The sequence below is a fragment of the Pholcus phalangioides genome, unplaced genomic scaffold (assembly GCF_987345545.1).
Source record: "Pholcus phalangioides strain wild (caught in Gottingen) unplaced genomic scaffold, Ppha-v1.0 ptg000021l_1, whole genome shotgun sequence".
Classification (NCBI taxonomy): domain Eukaryota; kingdom Metazoa; phylum Arthropoda; class Arachnida; order Araneae; family Pholcidae; genus Pholcus; species Pholcus phalangioides.
Genome location: NW_028301614.1, coordinates 11,324,447 through 11,345,978, shown reverse-complemented (window position 1 = coordinate 11,345,978; position 21,532 = coordinate 11,324,447). Strand labels below are relative to the sequence as shown.

Here is a 21,532-nt window from a genome sequence, read left to right as displayed (position 1 = left end):
GGAACACACATTTTCCTATTTCCCCTTACCTTTAAACCTGCTGAAAATTGTAAGAAAGTCTACTTAACCCTTTAGGCGACATTAACGAGATATCTCGACTCCTTGAAAGTCTCTTATTCTAGCATTGACAAACCCAGATATTTTGCAACGCAGATTTCTCAATGTAACACTTTTCCCTACATCCTTAGTTTATACTTCCTGAAAATCGGAAGAATGTCTACTCCATTAAAAAAAAGATGTGGGATTTTACAGGAGGTTTAATGATATCTGCTGTGCCGCTTAAAGCATTAATGAAAAAAATATCACTCTTTATGTGGGGGGGCCTCAGTGATTTCTGCTATGCCGTAAAACAAACATAAATTGAAAAATAAAAATGTAAATTATAACTTTAGAAAGTAAAAAAAAAAAAGTTAATTTTTTCACATCATTTTCTTTACGTTTTGTTTATCAATTGAGCCAGTTTTTATGTGGACACGGTGTTCTGGAATCATCGATTCTACTTTGATGGCCTTAGTGGCCTGCTCAATCATTCCCTGATGGTTTGAATTGATTTTTTTAGATGAACTTCTTAAAATAGCGTGTGAATATATGTTCCAGATTTTTTCCCCATTATTTTCTCTATCCTCTGACAAATTTGCTTGTACCGTATCCCCCCCCCCCCAATTTTCGATTCTATTAAATCTATATTTTTTTTACGGTGAATGTGATGAATCGGTTACTTACTATACATAACAAACATAACAACCGGTTATTATGCATATTTATCAATCACCTTTGTAAGTTTGATAAAAATATCACTTTTACCGGTGAATGTATACTCATATGTTCATAATACCTAAGTGTCATTGTTAAATTTGGTAATTACTAAAAATGTTATCACTATCAAGCGATCCCTTGAGTAGAATACTGTATTTATATATTTATATATATTGTTTTATTTTTTTTCTTCTCTTAATAAACTATTTCTATTTCTATTTCTATTTCTATTACCAGCGATTATGCATAATAACCTAGTGTTGTTGGTAAATTTGATAAGTACGTAAAATTCATCGCCTTTATCTGTGATTGTGTATAATACCCTAGTGCAATTGGTGAATTTGATAAGTATGAAAAAAATCCAAATGTGTCTAGTATGTGTGATGAATTTAATCGGATCCCGAAATAACGATAACAAATTTAATGATCGTATCCCGATTCATTGATACTATACATGTATGGATTATCATGTGTAGTATATCATATAGTACGACTGTAATGTTTACCAACTACCAACGACGCGACACTTGCGTATTATGGCATAATCAGCGGGAAAAATGATATTTTTTAACACTTATTAAATTTACCAACGACGTTTGGGTACTATGGATAATCACCGGTAAAAGTGGTAAATTTGAGAAAAATTATCAAACTTACTAAAATGCTTGGTAAGTATGCACAATAATCGTATTTATCACATTCACCGTAACATATACAACGACTTAGTTTGACTACCATCTGCCTTTCACATAAGAAAACTGAAAAAAAAGAAATTTTTCTTTCGCCTTGCTCAAAGGGAGAAGCATATCTCAGACTATTTGCGCCGCCAAATGGTTAAAATGTCTCCTAAGTAGAGGCTTAAGAATCAAATAAACTAGATGATATTGATGAGTGGCAGCGTCTCCATCAAATCAATTTTTATAATACGCATACTTTTTTCTTGGTCATTTTTCTATAAATGTCATGTTTTTGTGCAAGAAAAGAAAAGGATTTCTTTCAGAGAAGCAACAGAACAAACTCCATAATTTTTTAGAGCTGTTCCTTTCAGCTCTTTTTTCTTTGACCTTTTTCTAAACTAAATGTCAAGAAATATTTTTCAAGATGTCAAGAAACTTCAAGATACAGTATTACGTGTCTCTCCACCTCCAATGGAACGACAAATGATCAGTCGATTCGCAGTTGAAGAAAACACTTGATATTGTTGATAGAACTTTGATGAATACGTAACTGAGTCTTTGCATGACTGCGGTGACGAACCATGACATCAAGTGGCTAAGAATCACTGTCTGAGCAAATCAGTCAAAGCCCGAATCTTCTATTATTTTTATCTGTATAATTTTGTAAGCACATATTTTTTACTATTCGTCGTATACTTTTCTAAACATGTGTAACCCAAATTTCCTGTCGTGAGGAAAAATAATTCATAGGATCTCGGAATGTGATAAATTGGTTATTATGCATAGTTAGCATCGTCTTGGTAATTTCGATAAATTTATCCCTTTTACAGGTGGATGTGCATAATACCCAAGCGTTGTTTGTAAATTTTATAAATACTTTAAATTTATCGCCTTTATCTGTGATTTTGCACAATAACCAAGTAAAATTGGTGAATTAGATGAAAATGAAATAATTTCAACTGAGTCTAGTATGTGGGTACCGACCCAAGTGGGATCCTCGGTCAGCGTAATTACTGGTTTAATATTTTTTCCTCTGAAGACGACACACACTGTGTGTCGCAATGCATTAGGAGTTTTTGTATTTTTCGTATATTTGCCTTATTCGTAGGTGACTTCTTAATATTTTTACTATGAGCCTTGATAAAATCTATACTGATGCGGCTGTTCGTAAGAAGTCTCGCCTCTTTGGTCACTGGGTACAGTGAAAAAGGGTTGCTGATTGCTTTGATAGAGGATAAGCTATCCCACTTATTTACGATCATACCCTTTAGTTATTGAGAGATTTCTATGGCTTTGCAAATGGCTTTTAAATCAGCTTGAAAGACCGGAGAACTGGAGAAGCCGCGAGACACCCAGGCTCTGTCGAGCTTGAAAGACTGAATTTATGTCCCAAAGTTTACTGTTGCATGTCTCTATTTCTTCGTTATTCTCATAGACAACTAGATCTAAGCCTACCCCTTGTCCGTTTTGGAGCCATCCATGAATTTGGTATGTTTTGAAGTCTACACATTATTTGGATACCTTTCATAATAAGAAGCATGCCTCTAGGATCAACAGTTTGCCAGAAATTTGCGGCAAAGGGACTTAAGTGTTTATCTTATACAAGTTGTATATAAGAAAAACTTGGTATACATACACTTCCGAGTTCAGGCTCCTTAAGAGTTTCGACGCCATATTCCGGTAACACACTAAGACTGTTACTATGGCAAACGGTCTTCTTGAGTCCGGATATCCTGGACATTGCCTGTCCAGCTCGTCCTTTCGATTTCGGCAGCGGGGCGATCGGTCCGTGTTCCTCTTCGACTTCTTCATCTTCTTCTTGTAACGTGTCCAGGTCGAATTCCTGTTTTTTGTCTGAAAAAATTATTTTAATTTTTTTTCATACTCACAAAAGTCCTTTCATATAACTCTATATTGAGTCTAAATTTTTTAAATATTAATTTTTATAATTCGCGTGAAATCGATTATCTTCAACTGGATTGACTAGAAAAAAAAAGAAAAAAGATGGGTTTTCTCACCTAAGAATGTGCTACATATGAAATCAGAGATTTGGCTTCCCGATTTAGAATCTGAAGAGAAATGTGTCAATTCCTTGTTCAACATTTTCTTGAACTAGAAAGAAAAGAAAAGAGCAAAATTAAACAAAATTTTTCACCGAAGTGGTTTACCAGTTTGTAATATAGTGATAAGTGAAACCCAGTTCATAATACGGTGATTAGTATCCCCAGTTCATAACACAATGATCAGTAACCACAATTCATAACACGATGATTAGTAATCACAGTTCATAATACAGTGATTAACCACTTTGCGATCAAAAGACGTAACATTGCGTCCAAACGCCAGTGGAATGAGTTCAAACAAGAGTTCACTCTGTTTCCTTTCCTCTCTCTCCTGATCGTCGCGAAGCTTCGTTGCAACCTTACAATTTTTTTTCCATTTGGTTTTTTGTATACCCTGATGGTGATTTTCCTCACACATGATGTATATTTCTTATAAGAGTGAAAGAACATGTACGGTGAGGGTGAAAAGAAATCTAACTTTGTATCTACATTCTTATCATCTTATCTTTTATACACAGTCTTACTCTTTTATTTGCGTTTTTTTCTTTCCTTTTTCTAAAAGTGCGGTTAGGTTAGGACAAGGTTACTATATTGATTAGAAATGAATTACCTTTTGGGTGAGACCAACGTGAACCATATAGGGAAAAACAGAAACGTGTAGACGCAAAATTGCAAAAAGGAACCACGGCCAAACGCGTTTCGGAACTATACGAAGTACCTTCATCAGTAGCAAAGAAAAGAATAGTGAAAATACTCCTTAAAGCGGGAGTTACTGTTGTAGACTAAGAGTCGATTTTGAATTCCACTCTACAACAGCGAGTAACTCCCGCTATAAGGAGTATTTTTACTATTATACACTATTATATACGGATAATACACCACCGCGGATTATACGTGGCTTTTCTTTCTTTCTTCAAATTTCGCATGCGAATTATGCGCTACCACGGATTATACGCAGGAAAATACGGTACTTGAAGAAAACGGTCACACTTACTGCTCTTTCTGTGACCTCCTGGATAAAATGGCCTACTTCCATTCAATGGAGCTGGGGGTTACTACTACTACTGAACCACACACAGGGCCATCTTAAGAGCATCATGGGACCCCGGGCCAAGTGATTTTTCTGAGGGCCCTACCTGGAAAATGTTCGAAAAATTCAATTGCTTCTCGTTTTTCTGAGGCCACTCTTTTCTTGAGGCCCCCGGGCCGTGCCCGGGTGGGCCCATGCGTTATGACGGCACTGACCGCACATGCACCTGGTCCATATTCCTCTGCGGAATTTCTAACGAATTTGTAAATGTTCGAACATGTACGTATAGTGAACCCCTGACTTGAAGTTTGTTTCTGTGTAATGTTTGTTGTGTGTAGTGCTTCTCTCTGCCATCAAATTTTCTAACTATGAGTGAAGTATAATGATTGAATAATTGTATTGTTGTGGGCATGTTGTGCGGGCTGCCTAGTCCCTTTCAAACTGGAAATTACTGCACAATATGTACAATATGTATTACGTAGTATTCCTGATAAAATAATAAATAAAGAAGTTGGGTTCTTGGAGGAAAAAAAGAGAGAGAGAGAGAGAGAGAGAGAGAGAGAGAGAGAGAGAGAGAGGGTCTCTCACAAAGACGGAAATTCGAAAATTTTTAGTGCATTAAATAATCCAGAATCTCGAACTTTTGGGGCTCGGATTTTCGAGACTCTACTGTGCTGGTTTGTTTGGTATTTGCGGTTACACTCAGGGAACATTGTCAGTCTGAGTGGAGAAATGTTTTTTAGGAAATAATGGTGTGTGATGAATGAGTTCAGTCAAATACAACACGCCTTGTGTTTCGATTCCTATGCAACGAAGTTTCAGGGAATCAAATACAGTCATGGCCCACATGGGATTTAAACTCACATCTCGGGAGGTTCGTTCGTTTTCCACGCTGGAGTCAGATAGCTTTATCTTCTCCTCCTCCTAACCAGATCATGACCCGCTCCTCTGTCTCAATGAAGAGATTTTAGCAGGTGGTCGAAGAAGGTCTGAGCCACGCTGGAAGCTGTGCATGTATGTATTATGAACCTAACGTGAAGTCTGTTTCTGCGTAATGTTTATTATGTGTAGTGCTGCCGACTGCCGTCAATTTTTATAACTATGAGTGAAGTGTAATGATTGAATAGTTTTGTCGTTGTAGGCCTGTTGCTCTCCGTAGCGAGAGAGACGGGGAGATCGTCTCGCATTCGCGCCTCGAAGTTGGAAACCATAGAAAACCAACTTCAGCCAACCACCACTGTGGCAACAGTGGGGTTCAGATCTGGAAGGAATAGATTTTTATTATTATTTCTAAATAGGTTTAAGTATAATATACCACCCGATATTTAGAGGCCTGTGCACTGTGCAGTCATTTAAATCGTCAAAACATAACTCTATGAGGGGGGCGTAATCAGGATCGATGTTTTGAGGGACACAAAATGCTTGGGGGAGGCACAATAACTTTCTTCCCGAGAAATTTTGAGTTATACTCTTCAAAAAGCATTTAAATTAACAGAAATTGGTTAATATAGCATATGAAGTGTGCTTTCATTCGATATATTTCATTTTTTCCTACAAAATACTATTATTTTTTTTCTAGTTTTTGGCCGGCTTGATAGGGGGGGGGGGGCACAGGACCCTGAGCACTCCCCTGTGTACGTTGACTCTCCAGAGTCCCCGCTGAAACTCCCAATGTTTTTCTGTACAGAATATATCAGCCTATACACATCTGTAACACTTTTGCTCTCTCACATATTCTGTTTCGCATTACTGTTTTACACTTATTTGTTTCCCATGTTGCATATTTTTTCAATGCTTTTGCACAAGTTTCTCTGTATTTCTGTTCAGACGTTTTATATACATTTTTTTTCTGTCTATAAATGTTGCATACAAACAAATGAAAGTTTTCCGAGTAAGTAAGTCACTTATCCCTTACAGAGGCAATCCCGAGATATCTCGTCTGCTTAAAACGCTCTCATTGCGGCAATCCCGAGCCCATCTAGCTCTGTACAGAGAGCTTTGCCCGATAACATGTTTTCCTTCCCTAACGTCCTGCTATTCAACTGCCAGTGGGTGGAGTCAGCTGTTATTCAAAGTTAGATAATAGGAGAGAGACGGTGTTTTTTTTATATAGAAATACGTGAACAGAAAATAAATGATAGAAAAGAATAAAATAAAAGAACAAAATGATAGAATATATATATGTATATGTGTGTGTATGTATGTATGTACAGAGTATTTATCTCGCCCCCTTGTGTTTATTATTATTATTATTCTAGGACTTTCGGGGAAGGAAAGCATTTATTCCTACACGAGATCGGAAAAAAATATTCTCGAAAACAGATCGCAATTTTTCTAGAAGGTATAGTGATTTCCACTATGGCAATTATAATGCAGATCAAGGAAATTTTAAAACCGCTTAAAGAGTTAAATTTGAATTTATGACTTTTTATATGTTAGGGTACAACCATAGTGCACGCTTGTTTCAGATTCTACAAGTCAGAGCCGTTGTTGATTGGTTATAAACCTGAATTTCAGGTTTTTTTAAACAATCCATAACTCGCACAATTGGAAACCAGAGTGCACTATGTTCGTACCATTTCATACAAAAAATTTCTGAAATCAGAATCGTTTCGAGTCATATTCTGAAATTAATTTCACGCTAGTAGCTATATCGCATGGAAATCCTGCATTATTCTTGATTGCTAGACGCGTAAACTTTTCTATAACCATTCATTATTTCTTGAGATTATTATTTTTCAGGGTTGTGTGTGTGTGTGTGTGAACACGAGTAATACAAACTTTGATGTAATCATTTCAAGAGCATTTTCTGTGATCAAAAGAGTTGATTAATGAGCTTCAACAAAGAATTATTTTCAAAAGAGTTGGACATAATATCACAAAATGAATCTACCAGTCGGTTCATAGGTAATATGACTCTCACGTCAGTTGTGATTGACCAAAAACTTAAGAACAGTTTCGCAAAAGCCTTTTGTTTTTCTGGGTTAAGATTGTGGTTCCCCCAGACATGGAATCATTTTACCGAATGATTATCAATCAATCTTTCTTAATGACTATCATTAAGTGCTTTAGACAATGAAAGTTTTCATGGATATATCACCACGGGCAACGAAGGCCCTACTTGCCACCGTAAACTGAACTAGAAAGAGATCGAACTTGGTTAGATAATGAGTTTGTTGGCTCACCTTGCTGAAGGCCATGTCCCCGACCGATTTGTGTGCTTGTATTGTTTCGAGCTGTTCCATGCACCAGTCCAACTCCTCCAACGTTTCCACGGCCAGCCTTTCGTGCTCATCGTCTATGATGAATTATAATTGAAGAGATTAATTATTCGGAGCATTTATCACTGACGCAAGTATTCGCTATCGAAAAATAATCAATATTAGACAGTTATTTAAATAAATTGACGTCCATTTATTTTCTTTATTTAATAAACTTGATTGAAATCCGATGGAACTTTTAATATTTCATCCCTTTCAGACACGAGCATTGAGTTTTGGAAATTTTCAAAATATTTTTGCATTTTTGATACTGAAAAATGCATTAAAAACATAAATGTTAGTAATATTTATTTTTTCTATTTTTTCAAATTTAAAATTTTCTTTTTTGTACAAAGAAATAATTCACTTTGTTCAAATTTTTTTAACCAAGTTGATGCAGGGTATATTCATCTTAACATACAATTTTTTCCAGAATTTTATTGTTAAATTCTATGTAGTAATAATGCACTTTGACCTGGAAGCCCTCTTAAAAACCCCTCGAAAGTTCGACTTCAAGTGCTGCCCTCTGATGGAAGCCCCTAAGGTTCATATTCAAAATATTTCTAATTCATCAAACAATGTAATACAACCTTAAAGTCATAGCTTAACTTCCTGAGTTCAAAATAGAAAAAAAAAAATCTACATTGACAATAAGGAACCCACACGCGCGTTTGTGTCACCAGGGTCTTAAAGGGTTATGGAAAAAATTGAATATTTCCATTCGATACTTAATTTCATGTGAATACGCGAACAAAATATGGGTGTGAATCATATATATATTTACCTGAAAGCTGCCTATTGACCGTTGGAGTATTTTCAGGACTGCTGCAATTCTTCTTTGGCTTGCTGGGGAGTAAATTAAATAAACAATGAATGTGATAATCCAATCAATCACCGATTTGAGTTGATGAATTTGGTCAAGAGATTTATAATTTCCCAAATCAATCATTATAGTTCGCTACGTGTTGAGAGATGTGTGTGTGTGATGTCGCGCTCTCCGCTATTCATACGGAGATAGAAGAATTGGATCAGATACTATGCGGATATGAATTTTGGAAGGAATGTTTCAACGGACCTCTGCGGGCAATTGAACCACCGTCCCTTCGTAATTCCGGCGAGTGTGCTAATCGCTACGTTACAGACGCACTGGTTATTTCCCTTCCTTGGAGCATATTTAGGGTGGATGAGAAATCATTACAACAAATCAACCAACTCAGCCACCTCGTTGGGCATTTTGCCTGTAGTGGCCTCCTATTCTGTATTTGACATAAAAAGGTGTGGTTTACACTAAAATACTTATTATGACCCAAAGTTTTTTTTGATAAATAGAAAAAAAAAAAAGCGCAAATTTCACTCACAGGTAGTGCTAAAGTGAAAAACTCGACATAACACCTAAAATGGAACCAAAACAGTGCATAATTAATATTTATGACTGTTTGCGATACATAAAACTAACACATTTTAATATGACCGACCTTTTTAGCTCGGGCTACATCTGAACTGGTGCTCATGTTGAAATACGGTGGCTTTATATAACGCAAATTATCATAAACATTTCTTATGCACTGTTTGCGTTGCATTTTATGTGCTACGTCGAGTTATTCGTTTTACAGCGCCACCCGTGAATGAAATTTGAATTTCTTTAAATTAAAAAAAAACAAAAACCTCAATGCCATGATAAGCATTTCAATGCAAATTGGAAGTTTTTTGTTTCAATTGATTGATCCGTTATTAATTTTTAAAATGTGTCTAGGACTTCTCGTCTCTCCTCCCGTATAGTCTTCTATACTTAGTATGAATAGTAGAGTGTGACATCATCTCTCAATGCGTCACCATCAGGTTGCCAACATCGTCTTGCGCTGTTAGCTGAAATTGGTCCGACTGTCCATGTACAGTCCTGTTCGGTCTCCAATTAAGGACGGGGACGAATGCGGTGAGCGTAGTGGTTTAGTGCACTCGTCTAGATTGTGAGGTGAGTTCGATTCCTCAAAAAAAAACTTGTAGAATTTTTCTTCCAAAATTCATATCCACATTGTATCCAATTTCTCTATACTTTATATACAGTCGAATCCCAAGAGAACGGAGAACTCACTTTGCTATAACGAAATTTCATTATAAAGGAATTCCAGGCTTTTGCATTGTTCCTATGGAAACTTATCTGGGAATTAGAAAAATGTTCGTTAAAACGAGATTTTTGCGCTATAATGGTATTTGTTAAAACGGGATTCGACTGCACATAGTTCGCCACACCTTTTTCTACCTTTTGTGCTTTGTACTCAGACCAATGTTTCCTCTAAACTGAGTGCATGTACTCTCGCTCACACACACAAAAGTATGCAATACCGAGAAGAGAGAAAAAAAAAATAAAAACAGATCCGGAGCACACGCGTGTGAACGAAAAACCACACATTAGAGAGAACTTTACTTCAGATATAACATAAATACATATTGATAAACACTACAAAACCTTTGAAGTTGGACACCCGATATCGATTAGCTATCATTGTAGCCAGCGAAAATCTTGTAATTCTTTGCGTCTATATTGTTCTGTACATGCGAGACCTTTTAAATTTGGATAAATTTTAATGTCCATAGGTGTCCAGCCCAGAAAGATTTCACTTATATACATGCATTCAACTTAATTATAAAATCTTGATACACACCTGGACGCAGGAACATTGGTAAGTTGTATGTAGTTGCTACGAACAATCTTAAGACTTGCTAAGATTTGGGCGAAGGGTGTGACGATCAACTCTTCCCTGTAATACACAGATTTCATCAAATTTAGTCGTTCACCGTTTTCTTTAAAAAAAAGACTTAAAAAATGTATATTGAATTTAAAATTACACAAAAGATTTAAAAAATTTATCCTTTATATTTATATATTAATAGTTACACTATAAATATATAAATATAATTATGTAGTATGTAGTACTATAGTAGGCTTAATAATAAGTATATGTATTAGTATAATATGTAGTCAAGTATAAGTATTAGTATAATGTGCAGTTAAGTATAAGTATTAGTATAATGTGCAGTTAAGTATAAGTATTATGTAGAATAATTAAGCATTTTCATATACATAAATACGTCCACAATTGTTACTTTCGTGTGTATAGATTAATATTAATGACCATATTTGAAAATACCTGGGCATGTTAATCTCTTAAGATCTCCGCTGGAACCTTCACGTTGATCATATCTTTGATAAATGTCTCCAAAAACTCTTCTTCCTTCTCGCCATAACCTGAAATACTCCACCCGTCATGCCCGTCACTTGTGCTACCAGACTTATATTCTCCCTGCTCTCTCCTATGTCTGTGAAGCCTGGGACCCACATATCCAAACCAACATAGACAAATTAGAATCTATCCGAAATAAGTCCACTCGCTTCATTTTTAACTGTTGGTCTTCATCTGTCTTCATAACGGAACTCAAGCGAAAACTCAATATCCAACCGCTCTCCTCTATTTTCGACTTATCTCTCGTTTAACTTTTCTTTATAAAATCCTCCATGGGTTTTTTAATATTGACACTTCCAACATTCTAATTAGACCCTCAACCATTCTCAAAAATTACAGCCCCTCTTTGCCTCTTCAGATTGCCACAAATTTAGCTTCTTCCCAAGAACTACTATCGACTGGAAAAACCTACCACCAAATATTGTAGATTGTACAACGATTTCTGAATTTTCCTGTTCCATCACAATCGTCATTTTTGTCATTCATAACTTCCGCATCCTCTTGTATAGGCCTCGGCCAAACAATATTGAATAAATAAATAAATATTTGCGTCATTATCAAATTTATATACTTTTCATTTAGCTGATTTATGAATTTTATTTATTTATTACTATTTTTCATAATTTATGATTTATGTGAATATAAAATATATTATATATAAATATATTATATATATAAAATACTCATCATATATATTTTTCTCAAGTAATATTTGTATTTTTTGTTTGTAATTTCACTCTGTTTCAAGGTACTTGATGCATGTTATACCTGGGAACACATTTCTGCGTTCTTTAAAAATACATATTCCACGATTACAGTAAGAAAGAAAGGTAATTTAATTTCTATATGATGTTTTATGCAGTATTCAGCTACTAAAAATTAATTTAGCGAAATTTTACGATGAAAATTGAGAGAGAATAAATAAATATAGAAAAATAATGTTCCAAGTTATAACAATCTCTCCTATAAGAAAGGAAATGGGAAGGTAGAAACCAAGAAAAATTTCGAAAAATTTCCGTGAGGGAAGAATGATTGTAATTTGTTGAAGAGAGAAAGTTACTGATGTTACACCTTAGATTTGTCTCCTTCCGTTATCGAACAGAAACAAACATAAAAAGGTGTTTGCTTTCTTAACTGCTGTCTGTCCACTACTTGCTACTAAAAAGGACGTCTCCCAGTTGGAATAAATGGGAAAGAACTAACTCATTGACAAGGAGAAAGAAAATTGGAGAGAAAAGAATCTCTCCTCCCTCTTGAAAGGAAGAGGAAAGAAATCACACAAACGATTTAATTCAATATTTGTTTACTCGGCTACTAATAATGCAAAGCTCCATGATTAAATTCCGAATCTATTTATACAAGGTGCGTTCCATGAGACCCGAGAGTAAAATCATTATGAACCAAGAAATACAGTATAAACTCTCGATAACGGACACACACCAGACCAAAAATTTTGTCCGCTAACAGGGAGCTACGATATAAAGTTTAACCTCGTTTATACGACTATCACTTTTTATACGTTTGGCTTTAGTCACAATTGGTTCTTATGCATTTTAATGCAAAAATGTATATGTTACTGTAAAAGTGATACGCCGGTGGTTATGCATAATCAACAATCGTCTCAATGAAGAAAGAGTCTGATTAAATTTCACTACTTAATCCTCTTTTGCCGGCGATTATGCATAATTCCCAAATAAAGTTGGAAAGTCCGATGAATATGGAAAAGTTTATATAACCGTTATTCTCTTCATTAAACCAATTATTTATTTTTACCTGTACATGATACATGCACTACACATATAAAATTTTCCATAAAAATTAAATTAAATTAAAGTAAGTGTGTGTGAAGAAGATGAAAACATTCATAACAACATTATCAGTCTCGTAATGTTGGCTTTCTTCACACGTATCAACAAGTAAACCCAACATTACCATTAGAATTCACCATCCTGAACCCGAGTTATGTCCAGTTACTTAAGTTATTAAATGATGATTTATCATATTTGCCAACACGAGCTTGTGATTAAACACAATTTCAGTTGAATATGATAAATTCTTGGTTTATGACCAAAAATTAATAGATTGGAGTTTGCTTGATTTTACTGTCCGCTATTGCGAATGTACTTAACGGGGAGTGAAATGCATTAAATTCAAATATATATATATACACATACACATACAAATACAACGTCACAACAGGCAAAATGCCCAACTAAGTGACTGAGAAAAAAGATGCCCATAATAAGTATGGATGCCATATAATATAGGACATCCATACTTATTATGGGCATAGTTATGAAATATTATTTCAAAATTATAAGCCACTATAAACTACTAAAGCCGTATTCCACGGGATCGGCGATGTTGTAATTATTGCCCAGATTATCTGCAAAATGTATGTGCATATACACTTGCATATTTTAGCCCTTTTATAGTAAGTGCGTGTAAATGCATGAAATCCCCAAACTTTTAGAATAATTGCATATTTTTAGAATTTTTTTCTATTTATCTGCAATAACCTTTGCAAAATTGTTGTTTTTATTCTTCAAATTTAATCGAACTTCTTTAATTTTTTCAGGAAAATATTTCACCATTTAGTATCATTCATTTTAGGGCATATTTTTAGGCATTTTTAAATGAATTTTTCGGCATCTCCAAACACCTGTTCATTTTTATGCATTTTTTTTTTCACTGCATATTACTCTTTTCTCAGATTAGGCCATAATTCAGAGCATATTTAATATGCATAATTTTCTTTTTGCGCACATTCTTCTTTCTACGCATGTTTTTCTTTTTGTGTATATTTTTCATTTTTAGGAAAACCAGCATTTTTAAATACACACTTTTCATTTCACGTATATATATATATATTTCAATATATCTATAATGTACATAACGGTATATTGAAGAATGTTTAAACTGTATTTTTTATTTCATGCATATTTCGGCATAAATATAAATTATATATTTAATATAATTAAATATATACAGTATTTCAAGATTTTTGAGTGCATATTTCAACGTATTTTAGTGCATATTTCAGCGTTTTTTAGTGCGTATTTCACCTCATTTTTAGCGCATATAATCCGGGCTCTAAATAGATAGATAGATAGAACCGCTCACAGCCCCGGACTGATGCGAAGCACCTTACTTCCGTTACCTCAAAAGAGGCAGAGCTGCGTCGGAAAAGTTAGCAAAGATTTATAGTGGTGGCTCTCCTTGCCCCGTGCTCGCAAGTTTCGAATTACTCGCGTCGTTCTCACCATGAAGACATCCATCAACTCAATGCAACATACAAGCCATTTGACAAAAATGGGTGACTGAATCCAATGACTAGGGAGAAAAATTGCACGTGTGCCCAGTGGCACATAAGGGCCGGAGACCGCAGCCTGGGATTTCGAAAGAAGTGTGGAAAAGATTTGTGGGCAAGAAAGAAGAAAAAGAAGCTGGCATGTTGAAGTGGGAGAGATTTGAGAATGGTCTAAATACACAATGCATACAAATTACATATATACAGCTCCTCGACTGTGACGGGAAACGAATAAACAAAGCCTCCGTCCACAGTGCTGAACAGTTTTGTTTGCCTTTCCTTTTACAGAATATACAATGTATACACACACAGAATACACATAGAGCCTGCACTGTGACGGGAATAATCAAACAGAGCCTCCGTTGACAGTGCTGGGCATTCACATTTGAATTACATGCATACATTATTTACTTTACAAAAATTTCCCTTTTTTATACTATTGGGAATGCACATAATCCGGGCTCTAGTTTTAATATAGGATACTATAGATTGGCTTGAGGTGGAGCGATGAGAGAAAAAACATTTCTGAAGAAAGAGGCGATGTAACAAGACATTTGGAACATGACAGACATTGTGTGCTTTGAAAAGTGGATTGAAAAATGGAACCATTATACATATCTGACATTTTGGAAAAGAATAAACTATTTTGTGCCGTACCTATAAATTTAATGATTTTTTATGATTTTACTCCAAGTTTTTGTGGAACGCGCACCTTGTAGATTGATCGTCTGCAAACCGAGTTTCCTTCATTGGCCATCAATGAACATCAGCTGATTTTTTGCTTTATTTCTCATAGTTTCTGTCAATTTCTATTATATATACATTATATATAATAGAAAGTATAGTGTATATATATTTTCCAAATGCATTGCTACTACGTTCAAAAAGTCCCAAGACTTATTTTATTACGAAGAACGAATATAGATAGAATCCGTTTTATGTTTAGCGGTTCCTCCGAAGTAACTACCTAGTGTTATTAGGCATTTTCGCCATTGTTCATGCAAAATGCGTATGTTCAATGAAAATGCGTATTGCACGAATTTTTTTCCTACATCCTCCGGTGCCATCTTCGTTGATTTTGCGCCCGAGTGACGTGGTGGAAAGACGCTCGTCTAACACCGTGAAGGTTGCCGTCAGATTCCCGGTTGGACCCACGGGAAGAATATAGAAAAACATATTTTCCCTAACGAGCTAGAGCTGACCATCTAGGGGCCATTCAAGTATTACGTAAGCAGATTTTCAGCCATTTTGGATCCACCCTCCTTGTCAGCAAAACACTGACCCCCCTCCCTCCTGTCAGCAAATTTTCGTCAGCAGCTTAGGATATTTCATATCTTCAAAATGGAGTGGTTGATGACTTAAGGAACCTTCAAATCCCCCTCCCCTCCTTGTCATCAAAAGTCCGCAAATCCGAAAACCCCTCCCTTCCTCGATGCTGACGTAATACTTGAATGACCCCCTAGGCACCAGAATGGTGCCTTCATTTTTAACCCAACTTGTTAACGACAGTAAATTGCGTGTAGCGATATGGCTGGTGTGTGATGGATTGGTGCGGTCGTCGCTGCTCTTCTTTGGAACCTGAGAATCGTTGCTCCTAAGCAAATTCTTTTTCCGGGGAAAAAGTCACATGGGGTTAGATCAGGGGAATAAGCTAGTTGTAGAGGTGTCGGAATGTGATGTTTTGACAGGTAATCTGACACCAGGAGGGACCTGTGAGCCGGAGCATTATTGTGATGGAGCCCCTACGACTTGGCCTTCCAATGATCTTGTAGCTTGTGTCTCATCGAATCATGCCGATGTTTAAGGACTTACAGGTCTCTCCTGCAGTGAGATTACCTGTCAAAACACTTTAACAACCAGCTTATTCCCCTGGTCGTGACCTTTTCCTCGGATAAAGAATTCGTTTAAGGTACACGAATACTTTTCTTGTCACTTTTCTTTAAAATTGTGCCGGAGTGAACTTCAATAACATTTTTTGATAGAAAGTGTCCCAAAATTATGAAAACAATAACAAATTTTGTACTACCTACTTCATTTTCCACGTAAAATTCATTTTTATGTCAAATTTTAAGCAAAATTCATGTGATATTCCAAACACGATTGCAAACAATTTACAAGAACAAAATTCTTTGTTATTTTTACAGTATATTCAACTAGTAATAGTGCAGGTTGTGAACTAAAATTTAAAGGATCGTATGATATGCTCATAAGTTACACTCAAATCCGTTAATGTACGTGTGAATTTTTTGAAATTTCATCCCAAGTTTCATCTATAAAAGACTGTAATTAGACACATATACGTGACAGACCTTAGATTTTCATTTATAACCCCCAACAATATACAGCAGAATATCATATTAAAATTTCGTAATGATACAATTAATAGAGTTTCAGAAATCATGTTTCAAAGTAAAGTAAAATGTCAAAAACAGCATTCTTCTTTAAACGCGTAAGTTTTTATTCACGAATTATACTTGTATGTAAAAACGCCTCTAAAGTGGACATAACTTTGGTTCTGAGCATTATATAAACAAAACAAATCCTGTTTTGGGACCACAAAGGACAGGGCTTTCATAAAAAATAAAAATCGGTAATTTATATACAATACAAATACAAATACAACGCCACAACAGGCAAATTGCCCAACGAGGTGGCTGACTTAAGAATATCATGGATCCCCGAGCCATTTTTTGGAGTCCCTACCTACTACTGCTACACCACACATGTACCACCCCCCCCCCCCCGCGGAACCCCCCAACGAATTGGTACATGCGGGAATGTGCGTGTACGTGTAGTGCAACCTGACGTAAAGTTTGTTTCGGTGTAATGCTTGTTATGTGTAGTGCTGTCATCTGCCCCCAGTTTTTCTAACTATGAGTGAAGTGTTATGGTTGAATGATTTACCGTTGTAGGACTGTTGCTCTCTGTGGCGAGACTTTTTAACGGGGAGATCGGCTGGCATTTGCGCCTTGAAGTTGGGAACCACAGAAAACCAACTTCAGCCGACCACGAAGTAGGATACCTTATAAGGGGCAACGATTCTCAGGTTCCTAAGAAGTTCAGTGAGCAGCAACAAAGATATTACCACTACAGTCGAATCTCGTTTTAACGAATACGGTTATAGCAAAAATCTCGTTTTAACGAAGAATTTTATAATCCACCGGATAAGTTTAGATAGGAACGATGCAAAAACCTGGAGTTCCTTTATAACGAAGTGATTTCTCCGGTCTCTTGGAGTTCGTTATAACGAGATTCGACTGTACTTAACCTCGTACACATTCTTCTACGGACTTTCTAACGAATTGGTTCATGCCGGAATGTGCATGTACGTGTAGATCTAACCTAGAATTTCGTTTCTGTGTAATGCTTATTATGTGTAGCGCCGCTATCTGCCGACGAGGGCATTGGAGGGCAAAATGCTTTCAATCCACATTTTCATCTTTGTATGAACAATGGCAACAATGCATAATTGCAACGGGTAGTTACTTCAAAGCGAACACCAAAAATAAACGGGTTCTGTGAGTATTCATTCTTCCGTAATAAAATAAATCTCGGAACTTTTTGAACGCAGTAATACAACGATACCCGACGCCAAATAATGTTTTTATCTGAACAGTTTCAATGCAGAAAATAATTTTTTTCTCTCTTTTCCTGGAAATCTGAAATCGATTATTTAAAAATAGAATAACATGGAAAATCCGGTGTAATTTCAAGATGGAGGCAAATATATTTTTTTTTTCCTTCTTCAAACATACAGTAAGGATATAACGATGTTTCAAATATTATTCGTTGTTTTGAACAAATATAAAAGTTTTATAGGGAATTCTGTATTTTTTCGACTGTATAAAAAATGCGGCGTGGAAATTACCTGGTGATGGATCATGGTGTAAGTAGCAACATTTTCTTGTTGATTTGAAACTGGTCAGTAAGAATTCTGATCAGAATTTTATTTCTCGTAGATATGCCGATCATTCTCACAATAGAAAGAAAGTTGAAAATGAACGGGAATATCAATCGTAAGTTTAAATAGTGAAATGCCGATTTCATTTTTATCTACAAATACTAATCAAAGTTTATTGGTGGGAGACTAAAATATCGTCGGTTGGCTACTGGTTGAAGACCCCCCCCCCCCCTGAGTTAGGGTATCCGGAATTCAAATACATGCCTTAAACGTACAATCTGTGAGAATTGATTCTTCACTACCATCCCTCTTAGTTTTAATAGCAAATCACTATGGACATGTAATTTTCGTGTATTTACGAAATGCACTATATTTTCAAAAGTCTGTGTCCTTTTTGGAGTTTTAACATTCTCTGGATTTTCTGTAAAAATGCCGGGCAAATCGTTCTGAAATTTTGGTCACGTAAACCCTATGCTTGCACTCCTAATTCCCAGTGAAAAGTTAGTCACGAATGTATTTAGTGGGGACCCAATTCGTTAGAAGTTTCGCAGAGTAATATGGACGAGGTGCATATGTGGTTCAGCAGTATTATTTTTCTATAAATTCGAGAAAATGTCGAAACTCCAAAAAAAGGACCAAATTTTTGGAAATATAATGTAGGTACGACCAGGGCGTACGAAGGATCGATCTTTGGAGGAGGCACAAAAGCTTGGGCGGGACACAAAAAATTTCTTATAAAAATTAGACCTTTGCCTGGTTTTAATTTATACTTGCGAACTCTTCGGACGACCAAACATAAACGTCACTCCTTCAACGACTCACTTGTGGAATTTATGACCACAAGCTCCTGATGACGGCTCTCCATTGTAGTGCCGTCATCAGGATCTAGTGGTCAGACGTTGAAGGGGCGATGTTGGGGTAAATCGAGAAGTTATCCATACTTAGAATAAGGCAACCATAAGTATTCTTTATGCGCATTTGTATATAGGCTGACCATATTTATTCGAGAAAAATACGGAAAATTGAGTTTCGAAATACAGGACATCGCCAATTATCGCCAAAAAGGATGGTTTTTTCCAAAAACTTTTGGAAAAAATGATGCGCAAAGTCGCCAACTCGGGCTAAAATCAGAGAAAAGTCGCCAACCGCGGGAAATGAGGTACAACTTCGAATTGCAATGAATTAAAAAAAAAAAACCACAAAAATGTGTGAGATGCATATTCTTGTTTGTAGTCGTAATTATCGTAATGTAATTTCTCTGTTGGAAAGATAATTTTAATCGTTGATTTGAAGAATAAAAAGTCAAGTTGGCTTCGTGGGAAATACGGGAAAAACCGGGACATTTTTGCAAAAAAGTCGGGACAACCAAAAAAGCAGGAAAAATCGAGGCTGTCCCGGGAAATACAGGACGTATGGTCAGTCACCCTATTTGTATATAATATTTTATTATGTATATATATTGTTGTAATTCCATTTTTAATTGGGTTGCTGTTATTCTTGAAGTACATGACATCCATATTTATTATGCGCAATTTGCCTGTTGTGGCGTTGTATTTGATTGGCGCTTATGATTAGTTGTCCGAAGAGTTTGCCTTTGTATCTGCTGAGGCCGAGTGGCAACTTTCGCTTAATTTTGATTTTGGAAAAACGTTTAATTCAAAAAAGCAACACATAATTCTGAACTGAATTTTCTCGAGGGATACTTCATCAGAACTTGCCGTTAAATGATGGAAGGAACATGCCTTCTATTTCGTCAGCTTGGACAGGATTTTTTTTTAACAACGGTCGACACAGAATTTTCAAAATTTTGCAACAGATGGCGCCCCAATTCGCAGCCAATGACCACTCGGCCTCAGCAAATACAAAGGCAAGCTCTCCGGACGATGAAACAAAAACACTGCTCAGTGGTGATTTTTGACCACGAGGACCTGATGACGGCTCTCCATTGTAGAACCGAAACGCATCGACCAATTAAAATTTTATTTGTCTTAAAAGCGTGTCAATTTTTTGTATAAAAAAAATTTCTTCCCGAGAAGTTTTGAGTTACCATTAAAAGCATTTAAATGAACAGAAATTGGTCAATATAGCATATGAAGGGTATTTGCTTTCGATATTTTAATCGAAATACATTAATTTTTTCGTTTATTTTTGGTCGTCTTGTGTACGCGTCTAGCACCCTTGTCTGCTTTACTCCTCTGGATACTATGAATACGAAATTTGCCATTTTTTTTGTGAATTGAATGCGAAAATTTGACTTTTACCACTTTACAGCGAAATCACGATAATTTACACTTTTTGAAGTGAAAATAGGTGATTGAGCTGATAAAATTGGTAGTTTTACTGAACTCTTGAATATTAAGCATTTTCAATCAAGCATTGTAGGCTACTTTGATGCGTGGCCACGTAATTAAACTATGAAAAAAATTGTGTCGTTAGTTTAACACGTTTTTGCGAATGAATGCAAAAATTTTTATTCGAAAAATAATTTGCGGATGAATGGTTAACTTTTGTTTGTTGCGAATTTTATGTATCTATAACAATCAACTGCAACCATCAAATTTGGTAATACCCCAAAAAGAAAATATTATGATTGGTACTCACGTCTCAATGCCTTGTGCGGAATGCCTGGAGCCTGACTTGAAAGACACGTCCATGTCGTGGTCGGACCTGTACAGGAAGGACTCCCTCCGCTGTGGGAGAGCGTGTGCCAAAAGTGACGACGAACCCGCTGCGTCCAACAGCGAACCTCCCGGAGATGGTGACGACCCATCATCCAAGTCAAAACTGTACGGAAGAAAAGGAAGAAATATATTGATGATACAATTTTTAATGGAAACGTCGGTTTCTCAGATATGTCAAGAATTTTTCCGATGAAAATTTATTTTACTAAAGAAAAATTTACAGTATGCATTTAGAACATAAGGGAGTAATGGATAGTATTTTCAAGAGTCACTTCTTGGGGCATGAATATAACGATTCGAATATGAGTATAACGAGGCTGATATGAAATCCCTGGATTCTTCCAGTTCCCCAGATTCCATAACAAGCATCGGATAATCCTTTGAAGTAAACGTAAAAGCGTTCAAATAATAAAAATATATACTTCAACAGAATTTCCATTTCGATAGTTTTAGGAATCATAAATAGATTTTTTTTCCTAGGTGAAGAGAAATAAACTGTATTAATGAATGCATTTTTATGTAAGTGGAGCTATGTATATGGCGCTTTTTTTAACGAGCACAATCCCATTTCAGCACATCAACACAATTTTTTTCCCCCATATCTTATTCTGA

The 21,532-nt window shown here is 35.9% G+C and overlaps 1 protein-coding gene across 3 annotated transcripts in view; it reads right to left on the bottom strand.

The window, feature by feature from the left end:
• The window catches only part of LOC149070611 (3',5'-cyclic-AMP phosphodiesterase 4C-like), a 344,660-nt gene that overhangs the window by 35,346 nt on the left and 287,782 nt on the right, over positions 1-21,532 (bottom strand). For all 3 annotated transcript variants that reach the window (XM_089249156.1, XM_089249154.1, XM_089249155.1), the window contains exons 2-7: positions 20,841-21,023; positions 10,450-10,545; positions 8,571-8,632; positions 7,712-7,824; positions 3,452-3,545; positions 3,070-3,287 (exon numbers count right to left, since the gene is read on the bottom strand). In XM_089249156.1, the coding sequence (XP_089105282.1) occupies positions 3,070-3,287; positions 3,452-3,545; positions 7,712-7,824; positions 8,571-8,632; positions 10,450-10,545; positions 20,841-21,023 (766 nt within the window). The remainder of the gene's footprint in view (positions 1-3,069; positions 3,288-3,451; positions 3,546-7,711; positions 7,825-8,570; positions 8,633-10,449; positions 10,546-20,840; positions 21,024-21,532) is intronic.